General features: G+C 36.6%; 1 protein-coding gene across 2 annotated transcripts in view; it reads right to left on the bottom strand.

Moving 5' to 3' along the window:
- LOC141405268 (uncharacterized) overlaps positions 1-26,478 on the bottom strand; it is a 335,745-nt gene that overhangs the window by 285,086 nt on the left and 24,181 nt on the right. For both annotated transcript variants that reach the window (XM_073989384.1, XM_073989385.1), the window contains exon 2: positions 7,430-9,217. In XM_073989384.1, the coding sequence (XP_073845485.1) occupies positions 7,430-8,728 (1,299 nt within the window). In that variant the 5' untranslated portion in view covers positions 8,729-9,217. The remainder of the gene's footprint in view (positions 1-7,429; positions 9,218-26,478) is intronic.

Raw genomic sequence — 26,478 nt, 5'->3', positions numbered from 1 at the left:
AAACCTTCTCGCAATTGTGAAGTATCATGGGGGCTATATGACCTATACACACAGAAAAATATATGTTAGAAATATGTTTGGATCCAAACAAATATTTGTTTGGGTCCCAACAAATATATGTTTGCAACATTTATGTTAGAACGGCTGCGGAATGCCGGTTTATAATAAAGAGCTGTGAGTATGGTGTAATAGGAGACGCAGAAGTTTTGTGATGTGTATTCGTAAAACATGTGTTTTTCGTGCTTTGTTGTTGTTATCCAACGTAGCAAGCGAAGACTAAAAGAACAGGTAAAAAAGTATCAGTCGGCTTGGCCGACCCTCAGCCTGTGCGGATACTTTTTATCAAAAAAAAAAACTTATGTATTTAGGGGGTTTTTCAAAATTTTGGGCGTATGCACCGACAAAAGTATGAATAGAAGTAAAGCTCAATAATTTGCGGTGATATCGATTGATAGGGCTTTTTTATCACACCAGCCTGTGCGGATACTTTTTATCAAAAAAAACTTATGTATTAGGGGGTTTTTCAAAATTTTGGGCGTATGCACCGACAAAAGTATGAATAGAAGGTAAAGCTCAATAATTTGCGGTGATATCGATAGATAGGGCTTTTTTATCACATCAGCCTGTGCGGATACTTTTTATCAAAAAAAAACTTATGTATTTAGGGGGTTTTTCAAAATTTTGGGCGTATGCACCGACAAAAGTATGAATAGAAGTAAAGCTCAAGAATTTGCGGTGATATCGATAGATAGGGCTTTTTTATCACACCAGCCTACGATAAACATAATATCGCTGTAAACAGGGCCACTAGGAAAACCTTCGGTAAAAATGTCAAAAGGATCCTCGAACCACACAAAAATGTTGAACATTTGTGTGGGTGGTACCACAAGGATTGGACAGATATGACCCACAATTTTAACAAAAACTAAGTTTCGACTATATTTAGAGGTCCAAAGTTTGGACCAAATCGGTTGCTACGTCTATGAGAAATTGCGCGTACCATTCGAATATTTTCGAACTTTTGTGGGGGAGGTACTGAAAGGTGTGGACCTATAAGCACCACCTTCGAATTTCATCTAATATTCGAAGAAATATTACAATATTCAATATGTGGACGAACGCAGTATTCGAGCCCTCCAGCCACTACATATGGTGCCATAGAGGTTTTTTAGAACTTTCGGGATGTTTTTCAAGAAGTATGGACTTGCCCTGAAACAACTTTTGCTGCGGTAATAGAGGCAGCGAATGCAAGTTGCTTCAACAAAAAACAAAGTCATTCGAGAGCAGGTCTTAAAGTGAATTTATCCAAAATTGTATGTGGGAGGAACCCGAAGGAGTGGACAAATATAGTCCATATTCGAACCTGATCTATATCTGGAAGATATTTTAGGATGTGTAAAGTATGGAGGAAATCGGTTATCGTGCGCACAATTTTTCCGAACATTTTTGAACTTTTGTGGGGGAGGTACATGAAGGAGTGGACCGACATGGCTTATCTTGGAACTTAAACTAAGTTTGCACAAAATATCGGCAGATCTGTTCGAGAGTTATCTTGCGCTCCAAGTACTACACACCGTGTCATAGGGTTTTTTGTAGCTTTCAGGCTATTTGCCCCTGATGACTCTTATACCGTTATATGGGGGCAGTGAATACAAGTTGTACAACAAAAATCAAAGCGATTCGTGAACAGGTCCTAAACCGAACTTTTCCGAAATTTTGTGTGGGAGGTACCCGAAGGAGTGGACAGATTGAGTCCATATTGGATCCTTATCTAAGTCTGGTTGAAATTTCATAATGTGCAAAGTATGGACCAAATCTGTTACTTCCTTTAGAGAGACCTTTTTTCTGTGTGTGTACCGAAAACAATGGGCAGGAATATTTTAAACCCTGGAGAGTAACTACCTAGTTTTAGGTATTTAGGTTGGGTATATAAAAACGTAGTCTTACACCGAAAATTCTCTGGCGGAATATTTTATAACCCCATCGAAGACTTTATACTAAATCCCCGACGACATCCGCTCTGTGGTGGATATATAAAAAAGTGTATCTATGCTTACAATTCTATCTAGCAATATATAGTACATCCAACGAAAACCGTCCAGTCAATGAGGCTAAGACCTTTAAAACCTTCAAAACATGAAACGGTGTCCCATTTCGATACCAAACATCTTAAGAGTAATAGAAGCATCTGTAACAAATTATCCTCTATCAAAAATATAGCGAGCTGTATCTTGATTTCAACAGAGAGGATTTTATGCTGATCAAGATTATATTTACTTTATGGCTACAAATAATAAGACTGGGCCAGTTGAGCAGTAAAAGACCGGAGTTGACGAGCTGATAAGATGAATGCATCAGCTCGTTAGCAGTATCTTACAGGAAGAACGCAGACCCAACGAATGTCCCACCATAAAAAATAGATACGACAGTACCTATGTTACATTTTTAGAGACACTAATCTGCTTCCCTCATTTATAAAATCTAAAGCCTAAGGTAAATAAAATAATAGGAACATTGCACAATATAAAACAAAAACAAGTGAGCAAAGGCTATAGTCGGGACGGGGCCGACCATGTGATACCCTACACCACTACCCCTGTGCATAAGCTTTTCACTGGTAAACATTTTTTTAGGGAATATAAACCGACTACCACCAAAAATAATATGCCTCTTTGTCCCTGGGACCCCCATAAGCAACCAAAATTTCGTGACCATCCCATCAAAATTACAACCTGTAGCTTGATTTCAAAAAAATGGAAGAATTGGATGCATAACCGACTATTGTGATACCTCCCTTGTTTGATCACCTTCGCCAACCTGCTTTACACCAATGTAAAGGTAATATTTTCTTCTTCCATTGACAGGCTTTGTCGTTGGAATACCCCTACTAGAAGCCAATATATTCACAAAGAATAAAACTTTGAATTTGTCTCCAAATGAGTTTTTCCCCATTCCGACCCCTAAATATTATCCGGCTATCACCAAAATCAATAGGCTTCTTCCTATGTGGGACCCGCATCAACTCCCAAAAAAAATCGTGACGATCCGATTAAAATTGCGACCTGTAGCGTGATTACAAACAAATCGGAAAATGGGATGCATTACCGACTATTGCGATATCTCTGTTGTTTGAGTAGCTACGACAACCTACTTTACATCGTTGTAAAGGTGATATTTTCTACTTTCCTTGCCAGGTTCTGCTTTTGATATACCTCTTAAAAAACAGAGATATTGGCTTTGAAATAAAACGTTGACCTTTCTCCAAATAAGTGTTTGCCCACTCCGACCCCTGAATATTATCCGACCATCATCAAAATCAATAGGCTTCTTTCTTTTTGGGACCCCCATTAACCCCCAAAATTTCGTGACCATCCGATCAAAATTGCGACCAGTAGCGTGATTACAAAAAAATCGGAAAATGGGATGCATTATCGGCTATTGCCATATCTTTGCTATTTGACCACCCACGACAACCTGTTTTACACCGTTGTAAAGGTGATATTTTCTACTTTCCTTGCCAAGTTTTGCTTTTGATATACCTCCTAAAGAAACAGAGATGTTGGCTTTGAAATAAAATGTTGACTTTTCTCCAAATAAGTTTTTTGCCCATTACGACCCCTAAATATTACCCGACCATCACCAAAATCAATAGGCTTCTTCATCTGTGAGACCCCCATTAACCCTCAAATTTTCGTGACGATCCGATCAAAATTGCGACCTGTAGCGTGATTTCCAAAAAAAAATAGAAAAATGGGATGTATTACCGACTATTGCGATATCTCCGTTATTTGGTTACCTACGCCGACCTAGTTTGCATCATTGTAAAGATGGGATCTTCTACTTTCATAGTCAGGCTTTGTTTTTGGAAAGTTTTCAACCAAAGCTGTGATATTCGTCAAAATAATTATAATCGCAAAAATGAAAATTTGGGTTTTATTTGCTACTATTGTAATATCTTCGTTGTTTGATCACCTACCAGAACCTACTTTACATCATTAGAAAGGTGATATTTTTTACTTTCATAGTCAGGTTTTGCTTTTAGTATACCCCATATAGAACCTGAGATGTTCGCTTTGGAAAAAAACGTTGTCTTTTTATCCACATAAGTTTTTTGCGCATTCCGACCCCTAAATATTATCCGACCATCACCAAAATCAATAGGCTTCTTCCCCTCCGGGACCCCCATCAACATACAAAATTTCGTGACGATCCGATCAAAATTGCGACCTGTAGCGTGATTACAAGGTTTAGATGGACAGACGGACAGACGGACGGACGGACGGACTGACGGACGGACGGACGGACTGACGGACGGACACACATAGCCAGATCGACTCAGCTCGTCGAGACATTCATTTTGGTATATATAAGTATGGGTCTACGACCATTATTTCGATGCGTTACAAACTTTTTGGCCAAAACCAACTTATAATACCCTCCCCACATAGTGGTGTAGGGTATAAAAATATTTTGTCAAATAAAAAATTCTTTTTTTTACCAAAATATGTGCTTATTTTGGCTGTAACATCAAAACTATAAAATTAATCTGTACGATTGTAGTCTCATTTGATTCGCCGTGAAGTTTAGATCCACAACAAATTTTTATGTAATTTTATGACCACTAAATTGGCCTTCATTTTGAAAAAAGTTGACATATATTCAATAATTTATCAATTTTATGTACATTCCGCGAATTCTGTGTAACATTTTGCAGGTATTATGCAATCTACTCGCTGAAGTCACTTCGAGAGAACTTTTTTGTAACAATTGTGCTCATTAAAATAATTAGCGTTTTTATAATATTTTCTTTCTTAAAAAGCGAAATAAAAGCGCCATAACTTTTGTCCGCAACAACCATAAATTGGCTCGCGACCAGATTCGTACTGGCAATTTTTTTCTTAACATGCATATCAAAAATTGTTGATGTAGCGCGAAAAAAAGTATCCTTTTTTTCTGAAATGGATTATGAAATAATTGACAATATTCCTGATATACCCTTTACCCTAAAGGCTGAGGGTAGGTATAATGAATAATAAATAAAAATAATATATAACAAGTAAAAAAGTATTAGTCGGCTTTGCCGACAGATATATACCCTCAGCCTGTGTGAATTAAAATACTTTTTTCTCGAAAAAACGTATGTATTTAGGGGGGTTTTGGGCGTATGAACTTCCCGACAAAAATATGGACTGGGATTAAAGCTCAAAGCTTCGAGAGTTGTCATGCGCTCCAGCCACTACATATGGTGTCATAGGGATTTTTTACACTTTTCGGGCTGTTTTCTCAAGAAGTATGGACTTGCCCCTGATATAGATTTTATCCCCGAGAGCAGGTATTAAAGTGAATTTATCCGAAATTGTGTGTGGGAGGTACCCGAAGGAGTGGACAAATACAGTCCATATTCGGATATGATCTATATCTGGTAGATACATATATTACGAAGTGTAACGTATGGACCAAATCGGTCACTCCCTTCATGAGTTATAGTGCGCAAAATTTTTCCGAACATCTTTGAACTTTTGTGGGGGAGGTACCTGAAGGAGTGGACCGATATGGCTTATCTTTGAAATTAAACTATATTTTCACAAAATATTACGAAGGCCAAATTTATGGACCGAATCGCCAGATCCTTTTCCCACAACATCCCCGAAGGGACAAGGGAGACTTCTCACATATCAACGAGTGTGAGCCGACTGTGAGCGAAGCCCGAACGGCGTGTCTTACGACGCAATTTGTAGAGAAGTTTTTCATGGATGAAATACTCGGGAAATGCAAGCCAACATTACTCTGAGGGGATTTGCCACTACCAAAACTGTTGATACTCTGGTAAGGGATTGAACTGCAGACCTTTTTAGTACATGGCGGACGTGCTTGCCACTGCTCCAAGAAGTAAGGAGGCGAGTAATATTGGCAAACAGATGTTACTTTGTACTAAGTATCAGTTAACAAAACAAAGCCGGCTCTCGTGAAACAAAAATTGCACTACACAAAACACTGATACTACCCGACCTAATGTATTGTTCCGAAGCCAGGGTACTTAAGTAAGCAGGTAATGCAATATTTGATATGTTGTGCGGTTAAAAGGTGTATCCACGTATGCCACTAAGCGGTCAATATTTTAATGGAAAGAACATGGGAAGATAATCACAACCTGAACTCAACTACACAAAAGGCAATAGCTTTGTGCTTTTGTGCAGGAGGTGTATGAACGAATGGCCCTGAATTTTCGACTGATGTATGTAACAGCGGCTAGGCGCTGGGTGTGCCGAATTTTTTATACCCTCCACCATAAAATAATCTTAATTAAACTGGAGTAATTAGTTTCCTTTTCTGTCCACAATTTTAGGTGCAAAAATTGTTCGACCACGGATACACCCAATGCCTGTATTATCTAATGTAAAAAATATGTTCAAGGAGGTGAGAGGTACCAGCTATGCGACATTATCAAAGTGTGAACCTATCTTGGTTGAACCACTGAACATCTCAAATGTCAAATTAAAGCTAGTTCGATTTAAAATTTTAAGAAGAATCCTCAAAGTACTGAAAATTGGGAGGATTTACTATATGGGGGCTATATCAAAACATGGACCAAAGTTAACGATTTTTGGTGGAGAAGTTTCGTGACCACAACTAGTTCGACTAAAAGGCTCAAAATACTTTAAATCGGGTGGTAGCCCATCTTTGAGCTTCACCTGCCTACGGAAAAAACATTTGGGTGCAAAATTTGCCATTTCTAGTCAATTGTAGTGCTTTGAGCACTCAGTCTACAGGAAAATACACACAGAGATATCATAACTTTGGAACTATCTGAATAAGAAGTATAAACTTCGGAAAAGCAAAACAGCTATATGAACACTCAGCCTCACAGAACACTCCCTGTTGGAGAACAGAATACTGCAAAACAGCCGAATAAGAGGTTCACGTCTCCTAGTGCATCCAAAATCTGGAATTTGTGTGCAAATGAAATCTCACAAATAAGGTCTGAGGCATAATTTTAATCATGTCTATCTAACAATAATTATTTTTTTTATTTATTCATAACATACCAACAGCGATTTGGTTGATCTAAAAACAAAAAAATATATATGTTTATTAAAGTCCCTAATGGTCGTATAATTTTTTCCAAGCATTAAGCCATTTAAACCTCCGTACATAATAAACGAAGAAGGAAATTCACACAGCGGTGGGTGGTTTAATTTCATTTTTGAATACAAAATCACAGTACGAAGCTTAAGATATTATGGAATTTTCCGCTAATCCCTCGCCAAACCATTAAATTACCTACCAAACTCACCATGTAATATTTTCCAATAACATACATTTTCCATATGCTCGCTCGCTCCAACCATAATGTAGAGAATGAAAATAAAAATGTACCAAAACAGAAAAGAAACAACAACAAGAAAAGAAACGATGGTAATAAACTTACCTCGGTTAGAAAATCATCTGTAAATGAATGAACCAAATGTGTTTCGTTGCCGGGGCTGCTGCTATCACCATCATCCGCACAAGTGTTACTGCTACAAGGATTATTAACATGGCCAAGGCTGTTGTTGATATCGCTGTGGCGGATATTATGATTGCCATGGTTGTAACTTGTATTTGGATTTCGTCGTCGACTACTACTACTGCTGCAATTATCCTGTCGCGACAAAAACGCCGACGACGATGAGGAGGACGATGATGATATGCTGGCAAAACGACCCTGTGTAATTGTTGACACATTTGCTTTTAATGTCTCCAGTACCGGCTTGAAAATATTCAAATGTTTGCCATGACGCGATGTTGTGGTAGCAGCTCGACGTTGTTGTCGTCGTTGCTGTCGTTGTTGTGCCTTGGAATACAACGAATCATAGGAGGGTGGTTCTTTGGGCTCAGCTGGTCTGGTAGACTTGGCCAAGGCAGTTGAGGCTGTTGATGAGCCAATACCAGATGGGCTCAACACCGCAGCTTCATCTAATGGTGATGCTGCTGATGATGATATTGGTGGCGACGAGGTAGCTGTAGCTGTTATTCCATTACTATTTGATGAGTGAGAGGAGGGCCACCATTTGTTTAGACCCGTTATGCGACCATAGGAGGCAAAAGAAAAACGATTTTTATGATTTTCTAACGATGCTGTAAATGAGGAACTCATGTCGTTTGCTAATGTACTCTCATTAGAAGTATGCAGTGGAGGAAGGGGAGCAGGAGTGGGAGGATAGCAAGTGGTGTGTGCATCATTGACAGCCACCGCAATAACGGTGGAATTAGAACTGGCCAGTAGCTCATCGGCCGCAGCCATGGTAGTTAAATGACCGTTACCGGCATCCAAAATAAGACTGGACAAAGGCACTAACGGTGTAGTTACAGACGCATCACATATATCTTCGGCAGTGGCCGCATAATAGGTACTTGTTGCTACGCCCGGCGGCAGTGTTACAACTTGATGTGTTGGTGTCGGTATATAGGCCACTAGATTTGTGGCTGGCAGCATCAGCGGTGTTGGCGTAAGTGTAGGTGACGGTGGTATTGTAGGTATGCTGGTATAATCATATTGACTTTTGGATTTTCTCAGCTGTTGATGACGATTCAATAGTTCATCTTCATCATCCGAAGAGGTATCCGTGATGGAGGCACGCTCATATGGTGTCCACAACATAGATGATAGGGCCTCTTCGACGTCAGGTGGACGCCGCTGTTGATGTTGGGTATGATGGCCATAAGTTGTGGCTCGTTTTGTGGTCATATTGTGGTATTGGTGGTGGCGACAGACACGTTGCTAGTGTTTGTATTGGTGTTGGTGACGCTACTGGGGACTGTGGTTTTGACGTTGCTTGGAATTTATTGGATATTTGGACAGTGATGGATATTCGTCTTTGAGGTTTATTATCAAACTGAGGCATTTCACTATTTTAAATATTTCTTACTCAAGAATTTCATTTGTCTTGTTCGAGTGATTCCCAGGCTAACAACTGTGGTGAGTGATTGTGGCTTCCTTAGGATTTGATTACATTTTCAGATATGAACAAATATTTGACATTTTAGAAAGAGGTATGTAGTATGCTGATGGCTTTTCCATCGTTATGGAAATATTTGCTATCAAAAATTTTTTGTAATTCAATATGTTTTTGTTTTTTTCCCCTTTTGTGAAAAGGGTATTTGACATTTTATACATTTCCTTCGGCAAAAAGGGGGAAGGTTGATTTTAAAATATTCACTCACTCATGCCGCTGACCTGTAAGAATAAAAAACCGAAAAGAAGAAAATTGAAAATTCATAAAATCCTTGAATGAGTTATGCAGCTGTAAGAAATTGTTATTGACATTTCTTTCGTTTTCGTTTGTTTAGGGATAAAAGTATTAAATGGAAATAAGGGTAGCCAATATGAAGAAGTATCTGTTGTCCTGGGGTTACTTAATGGCGATTACTAACATGGGTTCATATGTATAGGTGACATTGATGGTCTTGTATGAAAACCAATATTGCAATAATCTACATTTTTCAAGATGTTAACATATTTGTTTTTCATATCTTACTGTGACCACTCAAGCAGAAATGTCTACACATGTACATAATAGCATATGTATGTATGTAAGGAATTAAAAAAAAAACAGAAGAATATAAATTGGAAAATACTTTCAATAAAAACAAATGCTAAAACCCTCTCGTTGGTTGGGCTAATTGCTTATATGAATTTGAGAGTTATTTGGTATTTTCAATTTCTTTCAACTATTTCAGGTCTACACAAGACCCAGAACAGATAAATGAAAATAAAATCGTAAATATTTTAGGTAGGGAAAAAGGGGTTAAAACTGTAATAAATGACCATATTTTTAATCATGTTTATTTTTTAAAGAGACAAAAGAGAGGTCATGTAATATTTCAAAAGTTTTACCCTCCACCATAAAATGGGGGGTATATTAAGTTTGCCATTCCGTTTGTAACTACTCGAAATAATCATTGTAGACCCCGCAAACTATATATATTCTTGATCAGCGTGCAATTCTACATCGATATAGACATGTTCGTCCGTCTGTCCGTCTGTGGAAATCACTCTAGCGTCCGAACGGATTGAAGTAGGTGGATGAAATTTTGGTAAAATATATTATATGTACGTAGGACTTTTGGGCTTTTGGGCGGGCTATGTAGGTCCACGTTTTCGTATAGCCCCCATATAAAGTGACGCGTCGTCGTTTTAAGGTATTTTTAAAATATTTGTCACATTTTACCACTGATTAGGTTGTAATTTGGTATTTTGCGTCTCCAGAGGCTAAACAACATTTTTATATAGCCTCCATATAACGCGCCATATATAGTACGCGTCAATTTAATATATCTTGAATGTATTAGTCCCATTTGACCACAGAATCGGTTGTAACTTTGTATTTTGTGTTTCCAGAGGCTAAAAAACAGTCCTACCATAAAATGTTTATATAGGTCCACGTTTTATATAGCCCAACTAGGACAATATCTCCCGATTTTAGGTATAGCTCCATGCTTTCATATAGCCACCATAGGACGATATCTCCCAATTTTTGGTATTTTTAAACGTTTTAGCTATATTATCCTACCAAAATAGCTGAAATTTGATATTTCATACTCCTTTGGGATGCAAAACTTTCTCCCAGAAATGTATCGGTATCGGTCCACGTTTTGATGTATACCCCATGGAACGGTACATCTCAATTTTCGTTTTTTGAAGGGTTTAGCCTCATTATAACACCGAAATGGCTAAAATTTGGTATATAGTCTTTGTTGAGGGCATTAAACTTTCCACCTGAAATTGGTCGATATAGGTCAACGTCTTTATATTTGTAGCTCCCATAGATTGGTACCGCCCGATTTTCGGTATTTTGAAGGATTTAGCCTCATTATTCCACTGAAGTGGCTAAAATTTGGTATTTAGTATTTTCTGGGCTACAAACATTTCCCTCAGAATTTAGATGTACCCCCATAGAACGGTATATCCCAAATTTCGGTATATTGAAGGTTTTAGCCTCATTATAACACCGAAATGACTGCACGTCGGTGCTTAGCCTTCGTTGAGGGTATAAAACTTTCCACCTGAAATTTGTCGGTATAGGTCCATGTCTTCATATAGCCCCCATAGTGATATTTGGTATTCAGTGTTAGATGGGGGTGCAAAATTTTCCATCTGAAATTGTCGGTATAGGTACATGTCTACATATATCCCCCATAGGACGGTACCTCCCGATTTTCGGTATGTTGAAAGTTGCTGCTCAGTATCCCATCGAAATGACTGACATTTGGTAGTTAGTCTTCGTTCCCCACCAAAATAGCTGATATTTGGTATTAAGTTTTTGATAGGGATATGAAACATTCCAACCGAAATGTGCCGGTATAGGTCGACGTCCTCAAATAGCCCCCATAGGACCGTACCTTCCCATTTACGGTATTTTGAAAGTTGTGACCTCAATATACCACGGATATGACTGAAATTTAGTATTTAAACTGCCATGGGTGTATAAAATATTGCAGAAGAGTATTATCAGTATAAGCCAATTTCTTCAAATAACCCCCATAGAAGCGTACTTCCCGATTTTCGGTATTTTGAGGATTGTGTCATCAATATCCTATCGAAACCGATAAAGTTTTATATATTTAGTCTCCGTTGGTGGTATAAAACTTTTCACCTGAAATTTTCCGGTATTGTTCAATGTTTTTATATAGCCCCCATAGAAAGGTCCCTCCCAATTTTCGGTATTTTGAAAGTTTAAGCCGCATTATTCCACGGGAATAAATAAAATTTGGTATTTAGACTTCGCTGTTACGAAGCTTTCCTCCAGAAATTTATCGGAACAGGTCAACGTTTTATACAGCCTCCATAGAACGCTACTCCCGTTGTTGTTAGCTATCCTAATCCAGAATACCAAGGTTTCGTTTAATTCTGAAAATTGTAAATATTGGTCCATGTTTTGGAAAGAACAAAAATTTCGCCCCATATCAGCTGTTTTGAAGGGAGTATTATCAGTTGAGATATATGTACATATGTATTACTCCTGCAATAAAGGCAGAGTCTAGTAGTTTCATAAACGAAATTAAACTAATTGTTCATATTCACTTCAATACAGTTCGTGGTGAAGGGTATAAAAAGTTCGGCCCGGCCGTAGTTTGGGGAACGCCGAAAATTCACAATTGATCTGACCGTGAGGGTCCTCAATAGTGAGCCAAATCCAACGAAAATTGTTCATGGAAAAAGCACTTCGAAGCAAATGGTCGCCTGTTTCATCGACAAAACTGACCATATGGCGTCTTTACGACTTAAGGACAGAGAATTTTCTAGTTCCCCTCGTATTATGACAATTTTCAAATCAAAATGCATATTGTGCACTTCGTGATGGAAAAATCGTGAAAAAAGTTGAGCAAACCGTCTGTAGGAGATTTTAAAACACCAGTGCCCAGCAAAAATTCGTATCCGTTAGTCATTATGTAACCCATTACAAAGTAATTTAAAAAGTTAAAACTACTTACTTCACTACTTAGTAGAGTGTCGGACTACAAATCCAAGGGTTGTGCGATCAACGCTCACCGTCGGTACGCGAGTTTTTTGTTAACAGTTCATGGTGATCAGCGTTTAAACAACCCTTAGTTCGTTCGCGTGGCACAGTTTGTAGTTTGGTTTGCTATAAATCAGAAGTTCGCATGATCAAATCCAGCAGAGAGCGGAATAAAATAATAATATGAAGTGTGTAGTTGAAATTGAAAACAAATTTCACTTAAACTGTTCTAAAAATATATTTTTTAGCTAATTTTACCACTTCCAGTGGCCCTTGTTAAAATTTTGGGTTAGTTGGGGATTCTGTAAGTAGTTGCGACTACTTAAAAGTACTATCAAACCCATTATTTCCCTGCAAAAAATTTCCCTCCAAAGATGCAATTAAATCATATGAACAACCTATTTGGAATGCATCAAATTATGAATTTCCACTCATGACTTTTACAAGAGCATGACTACCGAAAGGTGCACTCCATTTGCACTGCATTTTAACCAACCCTTTGGCATCGCATTACAACTAAGCCTTTAGAGTAGAATAGGATGCTATCCAATTTGCATCCAAAGCATGTGTTTTGATGCTGTGATTTAAACGCACTTTTCAGAATGTGTTTTTAATCAGTTCAAAGAAGCAATAAAAATGCAAGCCATTGCAAAATTTCCCAGAGTAAATAAATGTATTTTTTGTGTGAAATATGAATATTAACAATATTACATAAACAAACATTATGAAAATTCTTCATTAAATTCAATCGCTAATGCGTTTGTTTCCTCCTCTCTCCGTTTAAACCAAACTGAAAAGTTCTTGCTTCATCTGCTAAAGTGGCTCTTATATTGTCTTCCCATCACCAGTTGAGATTTCTGCATGCACTCCATAAGCAGTCCATTAGGACTGAGTTCCGGTAAAAATGTTTCCAACTTTGGTTTGTATTTTTTTTATTTAATATCGTCACCATAAATAATAATATCGTCACCATAAATGCCCGAAGTCATATCTCCAAAAAAAGTCAAATTTTTTTATTGAAGACATAAGTGGTGTCTTAAGACACGCCGTTCGGACTTGGCGATAAACAGTAGGTCCCATATCATTGAGCTAAATATGAATCGGGGTGCACTCATTGATATGAGAGAAGTCTCCCTTGTTTGTGGAACAATGTTTTTTTTAATACATAAGACTAAAGTACGTGCTCTTGTAAACTTTCAAGATTCTACGTTAAATAATAATGATTCTATTCAAGAAAATGCATTTCGGAAAATGGGCTGACATTACCGATTTGTAATGACGGATCTCAAAACCAAGCGTTTCCACGGTTTTGGTTTCATTACTTACTCCCTCCCATTCGTATATGATTGATAACACTGCTCAACAAAATTGAAAAAGTTGAATGTTTCAACCGAAGTTGTTGTTGTTTCTAAATGAAATCGGCGAGTTATTTTCAAATCCGGACGCGGTTTTTCTCCATCAACTCTTGTTCTTGAGATATAACTCAAAATCGGTTTTTACAAGTTTTACCCAGAATTTTGTTATTTCCGGATACAAACAACCTTTTTTGTGGGTTTTTCGGCACTAATATATTAAGGAGATGTTGTACGTTCGATACAAACAGTTTTTGAAATAATTATGGTGAATATACATGCAAAAAAATTAGAAAACATACGACGGACCTTATAAAAATTGCATATTTTGAGTACTTTAAGCTGTGATTACGTCATCGGGCGAAGTCATAGGATCTTCATATGCAATACGGAATATGCTTAGGATGTCTACTATATAGTCCAGTATTCAAATATATAATATACAGTTTATAGCGCCCATGATTCGGCCATAACCTAAAAATCGTCATGAAGACTCCTAAAGAGATATCATTTACTTTTCCTTAGCATTCTTCATGATGATTTTTAGGTTATGACCGAATCATGGGCGCTATGAACTTTATATTATATATTTGAATACTGGACCATATAGTAGACACCCTAAGCATATCCGGAATGCCATATGAAGATCCTATGACTTCCCCCGATGACGTAATCACAGCTTAAAGTACTCAAAATATGCAATTTTTACTAGGTCCGTGGTATGTTTTCTATATTTTTTGATATATATTCACTATAATTATTTCAAATACTGTTTGTATCGAACGTACAACATCTCCTTAATATATTAGTGTCGAAAACCCCACAAAAAAATATTTGTTTGTATCCGGAAATAACGAAATTATGGGAAAAACTCGTATAAACCGATTTTGAGTTACATCTCAAGAACAAGAGCTGATGGAGAAAAACCTCGACCGGATTGAAAATAACTCGCCGATTTCATTTATAAACAACAAAAACTTCGGTTTAAACAAAAGTCGTGTTGACCAGTGTAATATGCCATATACTCGCCTTCATAAGATTAATATTCCATAAAACAGTTTTTCATTTGATAACGTTTAATCGTTAATTACGACTTTTGTCATTAAAGGTGACGATATATAATTGCTCTACAAAAATCCCAAAAGGGACAAGGGAGGCATCTTTCGTATGAATGACTGAACCCAGGTTCATATTAGTTCACTGCCATAGGACCTAATGTTTATCACCGAGTTCGAACGGTATGTCTTAAGACACCACTTTTAAAGAAGTTTTACATGGCTGAGATACTCAGAAAATGTCGTCAACATTACACTGAGGGGTATTTTGCCAACGTTAATAATTTGATGTTTCCTGGCCTGAGAATCGAATCCTTAACAATACTGCACATTATTTCGGAACCTATATGATTCTGAGGTAACTTCAGTCACTAATTCATGTTAAAAGTTTTTAGATTTTCTTCATCATGTTTTTCCTTTTAACTTCTTCTGAGAATACATTTTCCTTCTCTCTCTCTCTCTCTTGTTTATCTTGCTATTTAACAAATATCATTATTGCAATTAAATTAGTAGCACCCCATTTATTTTATTTTAACTACGAATATTACCGCACACTATTCCTAACTACTACCACTTATATGACACATTTGGCAGTGTCTTTGACTGTAGAATTTCCACAACAAATACAAATCTACCTATTTATGGGCCAAAAGCCTTTAAGACCATTGACTTTTCACCACCAATGCTTTCGTTCTCAGCCACAACTTTTACACATGAAATGTCCCTCTTAAAGGAAGTTGTGTAAAGTCTTTGTGGTTGTATTAAGCCTACTTAAATGTTTTTGGCTTTGCAGCAATAAATAATGACGCTACCATGCCATCTATGTGTCTCTATGATATACAGTGTCATGTAGAAAAATATTTGCTGAAATAAGGGGAGCATTTGAAAATCATGTAGAGAATATTAAATATTTTAAATGACAATAAAAATATACGGTGGGGCTTTGGTATGGACTTGAATATGTAGAAGTAGTTTACATTTCTTAGAAGCTTTTAGAGATATGGCCGTCCTGATTAAGGCCATATTAAATATTTAATTTTGAAATTGTGACTGCAGGCCATGCGTCCAAGGACAAAATTAACAAATATGAATGATGTTTAATTCAACCTGACCGAAGTTTTTGTACAATCCACCACGAGTTACCGAAAATAATGTGCAAACAATTCGAACTCAGGATTTTTTGAAAGTACAGACCCAAACGGCAAGGTTTTGGGTTTTGTTGTGTCAGATCCAGCTCGGATTTTATGGCCCCATATAACATGGTTAAATATTGAGTTTTTAAAGAAATTCGGGGCTATATCTCTGAAACCAATAAGAATCTTCGTCTGATCTCTGAAGCAAATTTGTAGATAAGGACAAGAATAAAAAATTTGGAGAAATAATGAACTCGAAAAACTGCATTTATTGCCTCAAATTTCAAAATATATGCAAAAATTCCACAATTTTTATACATTTCGCACGTACCGTTAATTTTTTCTGAATATTTCCTTTTGGAAAAATATTTCCTGGAATGTAATACACAACTCTTCGGAACATGTCATTGTTGTAAAATGCCTCTATGCAGTTGTTTTCAGTACATTTTCAACGACTATTTAATAAAAATGTCAATAAAGTAGTGAAATCCGAAATGCGAGAATAAACTGTTGGTGTGAACTGTGTTGGAAATACGTGTTGTAAAAGATATGATGCAAAATACCGGTGAAACAACATGAAGTAAGCATTTTAGAGTTTCAGAATGTTCTAAAGAATTGTTGAGAACTTTATTTCGAAGATTTTTGCAAAAGGTTACTTGGTTCAACTCCCAATAGTTTAGCCGATACTGAGCAGAATTTCAGCAATTATGTAAAATTTTCTATATTTTATAGATTTTGATGCCCTCGATGGAGTTTTTTGATGCCCTAGATGGAGTTTGGACCTATACAGACAACTTTCAGTTATATATTTTCATACCCTTAAAGAAGGCTAAGTACCAAATATTCAGGCCACACCCTACAAAATACGGAAATCCCATAGACCAAATATCAAATCTCATCCATTTCAGAGGGATATTGTGGGTAAAGCCTTCAAAATACAGAAAATCCGGAGGTACCGTTCTATGGATACCAATTAAAGACGTAATCCTATGCCGACAAATTCTAGGTGGAAATCTGTCTACCCCAAAGAAGACTAAATACCAAATTTCAGCCATTTCGGTGGGATATTGAGGCCACAACATTGAAGCCACAGCCTTCAAAATGCCGAAATTCTGGAGGTATGGTTCTATGAGGTTTATATGAATATGACAAATATGAGGATGGAAATGTTATAGCACCACCAACAAAAATTAAAAACCAAATTTCAGCCACTTGGGTGGAATATTGAGACCACATTCTTCAAAATACCGAAGATTGGGAGGTACCGTTCTATGGGGGCTATATAAAGACATAAACCTATTCCACAAAATTTCATTTGGAAAGTTGCATACACCTAAGAAAGATTAAATACCAAATTTCAGCCATTTCGGTGCAATATTGAGGCCACAGCCTTCAAAATGACGAAAATTGGAAGGTACCGTTCTAGGGGGCTATATGAAGGCGTAGGTCTATACTAACTAATTTTAGAGGGAATGTTTTGTACCCCCAACAAAGACTAAAAACCAAATTTTAGCCATTTTGGTGAGATATTGAGGCCTTTAACTTCAAAATACGGAAGATCGGGAGGTACCGTTTTATGGGGGCTATATGAAGACGTTGACCTATATCGGTATTTTCAGATGGAAAGTGTTATGCCACCAACGAAGACTAAACACAAAATTTCAGCTATTTCGTTGGGATAAGGAGCCCACAGCCTTCAAAATACCGAAAATCCGAAGGTTCCGTTATATTAAGATGTAGACCTACATATACTGACAAATTTCAGGGGAAATGTTTTATACCCCCAACAAAGACTAAAAACCAAATTTTAGCCATTTTGGTGGGATATATAGGCCACTACCTTCAAAATACGGAAGATCGGGAGGTACCGTTCTATGGGAGCTATATGAAGACGTTGACCTATATCGGATGAAAAGATGAAAAGTGTTATACGCCCAACAAAGACTAAAATCCATATTTTAGCCATGTCGGTGGGATATTGAGGCTACATCCTTCAAAATAAGGAAGATCGGGAGGTACCGTTCTATGGGAGCTATATAGAGACGCGGACCTATACCGACAAATTTCAGGTGGAAAGTTTTTTACCTTCAACGAACACTAAATAAATTTCAGCCATTTTGGAGGGATATTGAGGCCACACCCTTCAAAATACCGAAAATCCGGAGGTACCGTTCTACGGGGGCTATATGAAGACGTGGACCCATAACAACAAATTTCATAAGGAAAATTGTATACATCCAACGAAGACTAAGTACTAAATTCCAGTCATTTCGGTGGGATTTTCAGACAACAATCTTCAAAATACCGAAAATTGGTAGATAGCCTTCAATGGGGGGCTATATGAAAACGTGGACCTATACCGACAAATTTCAGGTGGAAAGTTTTATGCATCTAACAAAGACTACATACCAAATCTCAGCCATTTCGGAAGGATATTGAGATCTTTACTTTCAAAATACAGAAAATCCGAACGTACCGTTCTATGGGGAGTATATGAAGACGTGGATGTACACCGACAAATTTCAGGCGGAAAATTTCAAACCCTCAACGGAGACTAAATACCAAATGTCAGCTATTTCGTTGCAATATTAAGGCCACAACCTTCAAAATACCGAAAATCCGGAGGTATCGTTCTATGGGGACTACATGAAGACGTGGATTTACACCGACAAATTTCAGGCGGAAAATTTCAAACCCTCAAAGGAGACTAAATACCAAATCTCAGCCATTTCCGAGGGATATTAAGGCCACTGCCTTCAAAATACCGACGATTGGGAGGCACCGCCATATGTGGGTTAAATAAAGACGTGGACCTGTACCGACAAATTTCAGGTGAAAAGTTGTATAAGCAAACGGAAACTAAATACCAAATTTTAGCCATTTCGGTGCAATATTAAGACCACAACCTTCAAAATACAGATAATCCGGAGGTACCGTTCCATGGGGGCTATATCAAAACGTGGACCTATAACAACAAATTTAATAAGGAAAATTTGTTGTTATAGGTCCCCGTTTTGATATAGCCCCCTGATTTGGAGACCACAATCTCAAAATACCTAAATGGTCTGACTGTTCACTGGTGTGGCTAAAAAACGAATGCTACAAAAAATGTGAAAATCGGATCAGATTTCGATACAGCTATATATAGGGCTCAAAATTCCTACAATCGGACTATATCAAAATCCGATTAGATTTGCACAATTTTTTCTAGGGTTCGTTTTTTAGCCACAGCAATGGTAAAATGCTTTTATCGATCGGACCATAATTGTGGAATTTAGAACATTTTCTTGAAAATTCACCTTTGGCGCCATACAAATTGCTATGAAAACAAAGATCGCTAGGTTCGCACGGGTTAACTTTAACCGATCGCCATATAATTTCATATATAAAGTTTTTGGAACAAATGGAAACAAATTTGTGGGGTAGGGAATCCAAAAAAATGTTTTTTTTTTTTGGTCACTCTAATGTATGTATATACTTTAAAGAGTCTCCGACGAATATTTCGATGTATTACAAACGGAATGAGGAATTTAATTATACCCTCCATATTATGGTGGGTGTTATAACAAGTAGAATTTCGAGCGCTAGCAAGCTGAAATTGGGTCCAAGACATAAATGAGCACTTTAGTATTTTTAAACGGTGGGATAAGTAGTAGAGTTAGTATCTGTCCAAGTGACCGAAGACAACAAAAATAGAAAGGTAATAAAGTTCACGACGACCATTGGACTCGAAATATTTATCCTTGCCGTTAACAAATTCACGAAAATAGCCTAGCTACTCCAATGTATTTCCATCCAAATTGTACATATATCGGTCACTAAAATTCCACATTCATCTCCATTCTTAATGTATTCTATATTCCACAATAAAAAAACAACTTGTTTAAAAATACCTCTGTTGCTGTTTTTGACCATTTAATTTTCCAAATAGAATTTGTGTTTGTGCATTTGTCTGTCTCAGCGTCTGTCATTCATGAATAAAATATATATTCCAAGGCATATCCTATCAACATTTTCGTGCACGTACACCGACGAAGAGAAAAAAATTACTGGTTTAGACAAACACACACACACACCCAATCACAATAACGGGAGCAATGCACGATGGGGCCAATAGCAGGTTTTCGAGGCAAAAAGTCAATTTTTGATGTGAACAATTTGAAAAAAAATGATAACGGATTTCGATTGCCAACACTCTGAATCACTAAAAATAAAAAAATAAATCAATCTGGTAACATCACATAGCGACATACTGATCTGGCAATGGTGACATATTTTCTTATGCATCATTTTCCGACATTCATTATAAATAAGTAGTGAAAGCAATTTAGGCGCCAAAAAGAACATTTCAACATTTTTATATTTTTTAAACATGGAAAGCTCTTCAATGGGTATGTAAAATAAGATAGTGTTAACAAATAATAAAAATGTTATGTGTGGTAAATGTATTTTTGAGTTAAGATGTTATGTCTTTTTGGAGTATTTTGCTTTGTTATCCATGTGTTCTCTGGAGTATAACTTTTGAGATCTAGGTAGATCTAGGATATTATATATATGTGGTGAAAGGTATTAATGTGTACTATCATTTTGTGAAAAAATTAGCTGCGCCTATCTGGGCCTTTTCATAAAAATCTGATTTCAGATGTCGTAATACTTAAAAATATGGACATTTTTATGTTTTGGTTGGCGAATAATCGGAAACCCATTAATGTTACCAATTGGTTTTTGGAAAAATTTAATAGACGTATATAATAATAATAATATATAATTTCAAAGATATCGCAAACTTTGGCCTTTGTGGCGGAATCTTAGCCGATTTTTACTAAATTTGGAACCTTTTTTTATTAACTTATAACAAACCACAGACAAAACCATGAAATTGGAACATATGTATATAGGGGAGCTATTTCTATATCTGAACCGATTTCAATATAACTTGACAAACTTATTTGTAGTCCGAATTCCGTAACATTTTCCAAATTTTATTGTAATTTGATGGAATTTGCATGCTTGGTCATTCATTTTCCTGAAATCGGGCAAACATATATATGGGAGCTATATCCAATTCTGAACCGATTTCAACCAAAAATGTTTCTAGACCAAAATCCGTCACACATTTCAAATTTCATCAAGATTGGACATACATAGCGGGATTGGTGCACCAAATACCTAAAATCGGGCGAAAATATATATGGGAGCAATATCAAAATCTGAACCGATTTCAATATAACTTGGCAAACTTATTTGTAGTCCTAATTCCGTGGTATTTTCCAAATCGCATAAAAATTGGGCAGAATTTGCGTGTTTGGTCCATCAATTGCTTGAAATCGGGCGAACATATATACGGCAGCTATATGTATATATGAACCGATAAGAACCAAATTTTGGCATATCAGTTTCTAACCCCATTGTAAACATCTGTACAAAATTTGGAAGGTCTAGCTTGCCCCAGTGATTTGTTGCCTCGAAAACCTGTCATTGGCCCCATCGTGCAATGGCAGTATCTTCGGGAAAACATAATAATTTGGCACAGAAAATAATATTAGAAAGTACGAAAAAGAAAACATTGCAAAAGACTTGAAATCAGCAACTAAAAATAGAGCTAAAACCTAGTAGCTCAGCCAAGAAGCAGACATCAACCATGTACAAGCGCATATTTTGCCATTGGAGGGAGGCCTAACAAATCAACCAGTTTTTCTTCCTTGTCCGCTGGACAAAAATTGCATGGAAAATCCGGCAGGCTGGCAGGAAGGAAATTGATGTTGATTCACAAGCCAACAATAAATAAAAACCAGAAAAAACCTACTCTACCCGGACAAATAAAAAATACTTGAATAATAACTTTAAATGTGGTATGGATTAAATTTAAAGAAAACTTTTATTTAAACTTGGGAAAAATTAAACGTTAAGGAAATAAATATTGTTGGTTAGGGGGTTGAGAGGTTACCATTCACAGGCCTACTATATGTAGGGCTAGAGCTCTGATCTATTTTCCTTCTTTTAAAAAATATTTAAAATTTTTGAAAAGCCTTGTGAAAAATATTGAATGTAATATTTGCGAAACTAATTTTCAAAACATGAGCAATTATAACAACACAACATACCAATCATCTCAATTTTCGAATTTCAGACTCTACCCTTAAAATACAACAAAAATTGTAAGGGCGTTTGCAACATAACTGCAATATTATATTGCAGTATGGCCGACCAACTCCCGGTGGCTGGCATGACATATGAATGGCACGTGTCCTTCAAAAACAGACAAATTTGTTATTTTGATTCAACTCACACACAGAAGGCAATACAAATAATAACAATCATAATAATAACAACAACAAAAACTAATAATTTATGTTGTTTTATGTTTTTGTTTTCATTTCAAATATTATTTTTTTGTTAAAGAAGTGTGCAAGTTATTTTATTTGGTCCCCTTTTGTCCTTTAACGCTTAAATTGAAGAGACAAATTTAAACGGTTTGCCCTTGCAATATTTTAAGAATAACTACATACAAACATACTTATGGATTTGAGTCTCTCTGTGTGTGGCATAAATCGCATGTATGTTTTGGTCTGTTTGTATGCATTATGCCGCCACTCTATGCCTCACACTTCTTCTCCGTGTGTATATCCTTATGAATGGGAATATCTAGCACTCGAATTGCAATTAAGTGGCGTGACTTTATGAACACTCGTAAATCTTAAAGTTGCGACAACAACAAATGCCTTCTTATGTATGGTTGTACGTATGTATAGTTGTGCAGGAACGTTCTGCCACATGTTTGAGTTCTTGTTCTTGTGGTTGTTTGTTACAACCCTGGGGGTATCAGTAAAACATTTTTGGCTGATTCAGTTTAGCATAGAAATCTCCCCGCTGGTGGTGTTAGTGACACACTTTGTGTTTTCGGCACGAGTGTGAATTGTTTGTGTGTTGTGTCGGTGCATGGAAATAATATTTTTAGTATAAGGGTGGTACGGAAATAAAGTGTCATATCTTCTTGGTGTGTGTTTGTGGTAGGACGAAAGGAAGTGTCATAACTTAAATGTGGGATTATGTGAAAAAAAATGAAAATCATAGAAAGGAAGAAAAGAAGTTCACGGGATAAAAAAATCAAGGGCAAGTAAGACAAGCAGTTTCGATTCGATTATTTGATACCCTACAGAGTAAACGATGAACATGCCATGAAAATTTCAAAACAGACCGAGAACTTACCAGAAAGTTTAACTTTATGATATGTGAATAAAGATACATATATTTTCCTCCAACATTTGCATATACAGTCATAGGCATAATTATTTCGACAAAATCTACATTAGTCGCAAACGGCATTTAATTATTGTCAGTATTCATAGAAAGGGATATTACCCGCTTAGGTTTTTTCTTTGACCTCGCTATATAACAAAAATTATGGACCAACGAAATTCTTGCTTCTTTCTTATGTACTCATGAAAAAGTTGAAATCAGCAAAATATTACGAAATAACTGTTTAATGAAAAATAACCTTAAAATAAATGATTCCATAATAATACAACTGTATATGAAATATATTCCTTTTACCTTAAATAATAATAACCAAAAGTATAAACAAGACATTTTTAAATGTTGAGGTCTAGAAACCACTATACCGCTTTTGTGAAAATACTTTAGGGCTGAGTACATAAGCTGCCTCGCCTGCTTGCTCCAGATAAAAGAATAAAAGAGAAAAGGGCAACATAGTTCGAAATTGGCTCGGCCTTCTTTATTCTTTTATTTTTGTTATGTCAGAAATGAAGCAGGAAAGCAAGGCAATCAGTCGAGGCAGCTTATGTACCCAGGCCTTTACGTCACGCAGTGAAATTTTATTTCCGTTACAAAATAATATTTGTATATTTGGATTGCAAAAATTTAAAACTAATTTAAAGTACTCTAGTAATAGTACTCCCTGTGATCATAACTAAAGATGCGTAATCGAAGTCTAAGGTCGACTTTTCGATATTTCGATTTTTACCTTCAACTGAAAAGTCGACTTTTTGATCTTTCCACTATTACCTTTATATAAAAGCTTGAATTTTTCAACTTTTGATTATAATCAAACTCGACTAAAATCGATTTTTGATCGTCTTCAATCTTTTTATATCCAATATCATAATATGGAGGGTATAATTATATGTGTCATTCTGTTTGTAACACATCGAAATATTCATCGGAGACCCTATAAAATGCATATGTATTTATTCTTGATCAGGGTAAAATTCAAAGTCGATATAACTATGTACGTCCGTATATCGAAGTCAAGATACAGCTCGCAATTTTTAAGATAGAGCTTGGTAATTTGGTATAGAAGTTTCTATTAAACCCAAGATGTTTCGTATTGCAAATGATCAACGCCTTCATGAAGCCCCATAGAACGGTACATCTCGATTTGCGGTATTTGGAAAGTTGTGTCTCCAATATTCCTTCGAAATGGCTAAAATTTTGTATTTAGACTATCACCTCAAAATTTGTCGCTATAAGTCCACGCCCTCATATAGCGCCTACATACATATATATAGCCGTACATCCGTACATCATATCTCGATTTGCGGTATTTGGAAAGTTGTGTCTCCAATATTCCTTCGAAATGGCTGAAATTTTGTATTTAGACTATCACCTCAAAATTTGTCGCTATAAGTCCACGCCCTCATATAGCCCCTACATACATATATATATAGCCGTACATCCGTACATCATATAGTCCGTACATCCTAATTTTCGGTATTTTGAAGGTTGTGGCTTCAATATTCCAACGAAAGGGCTGAAATTTGTTATATAGTCTTGGTTGTGGGTACAAAACTTTCTATCTGAAATTTGTTAGAATAGCTCTACGCCTTCATATTGCCCCCATGGAATGGTACCTCCCGATTTTCGGTATTTTAAAAGATGTTGCTTCGAAATGGCTGAAATTTGGTATTTAGTCTTCGTTGGTGGTGTAAAACTTTTCCCAAGAAATTTGTCCTTACAGGTCCACGCCCTCAATAGCCCGCATAGAACGTTAACTTCGGATTTTCGGAATTTTAAAGGTTGTGACCAAAACAACCCACCGAAATGGCTGATATTTGGTATTTAGTGCATATTGGAGGAAAAAAAACATTTCCGGCTGAACTTTTCAAACCGAAAAGTCGACTAATCGATTAATTTAAACTTACTAACATATTCCTAAACGTGACTACCGATCACAATGACTACCCACAGTTAAAATTTCAACACGATCATAGTAGTGGCTTTAAACTGAATTAAATCACAAATGTGTGGTCTTCTGCAGAGAATCTACCTTAGGGAATGGACTGAAAATATTTATATTTGATTCTTAAAATGCAATTTTGCGAAAAATTTTTAATTTTGTGTGGGTAAAATAGCCGAAGGTGTGGTGTGTGTAGTCTATATTCGAAACCGATTTTTTTCTGGAATATATAATAATAAACATTACGATGCGCAAATTTTAGATCAAGCAAAAAAGTTATCGTTTGGAAAAATTTTAAGCTTTATGGAGTAGGTACCCAAAGGACTGGACCGATCAACCAGATAGACAGACGGACGGACGGCTAGGGATAAATCTATTTCGAATTGCCTAAAACGGATTTTATCCAAATATACTTTGGGAACAAAACCTCTTTTTTGATCGTATCAAAGTGTATATATCCTGGTCAGCTGAGGGATATAACAAATAATGCTATCAATAATTGGGTGACGTTGGGGTTAACAGGGGAAATCCCAGGACTTAACTTGCCAGTGGTGTCCCCTGGCGGACTGCCTTTAAAACACGTTAAAGATAGTGGGTTAACATGTGCGTCGCCTTCACCAATAATAAAGTTGAAAACTTGGGTTGGGCGTTGGGTTAATAACCAACACCTAAAAACATCCTACTGCAGTAGCAGTTATAACTGCAATAGCAATTATACTTTCAAAATACTAGGTCGTTATCACTGCTCATACATATAGTGTGATCAGGATATGCAAAGAACCATTTGGCAGGAAAAACGCGTACTTATGAGAGGAGATAAGACTGTGTACTCTAACTAAGTCTGCTCCCTATTATTTTAAGATAGTGTCAGGGATATTGTGCGAAAGACTAAATCCTATGGTCACCGAAAGAATTGGGCAATACCAATACGGCTTCAAACATGGCAAAGCCACCATTGTCCAGATATTTACCCTGCGTTAAATTCCGGAAAGGACCTAAGAGATGCATATCGTCACTTCCCGTCTTTTTGTCTGCTTTAGAACAGACTTGGACAGCCTCTTACGTTCATAGTTATTCCAATCCAAGTGTGAATTTAGTCTCCTTGCAGTGTAGGGGTTGGATCGCACGATCACTCTCGAACGTATAAACTTAGTTTAAGTTCGAAAAGTGATTATATCGGTTCAGAAAAATTGTACGCACGACAATTCTTGGTCTATACTTTGCCCGTCGTGAAATTTCTAC

The sequence above is a fragment of the Musca autumnalis genome, unplaced genomic scaffold, assembly GCF_047663935.1.
Source record: "Musca autumnalis isolate F117 unplaced genomic scaffold, ASM4766393v1 scaffold_5, whole genome shotgun sequence".
Classification (NCBI taxonomy): Eukaryota; Metazoa; Arthropoda; class Insecta; order Diptera; family Muscidae; genus Musca; species Musca autumnalis.
This window is presented reverse-complemented; position numbering and strand designations above follow the sequence as displayed.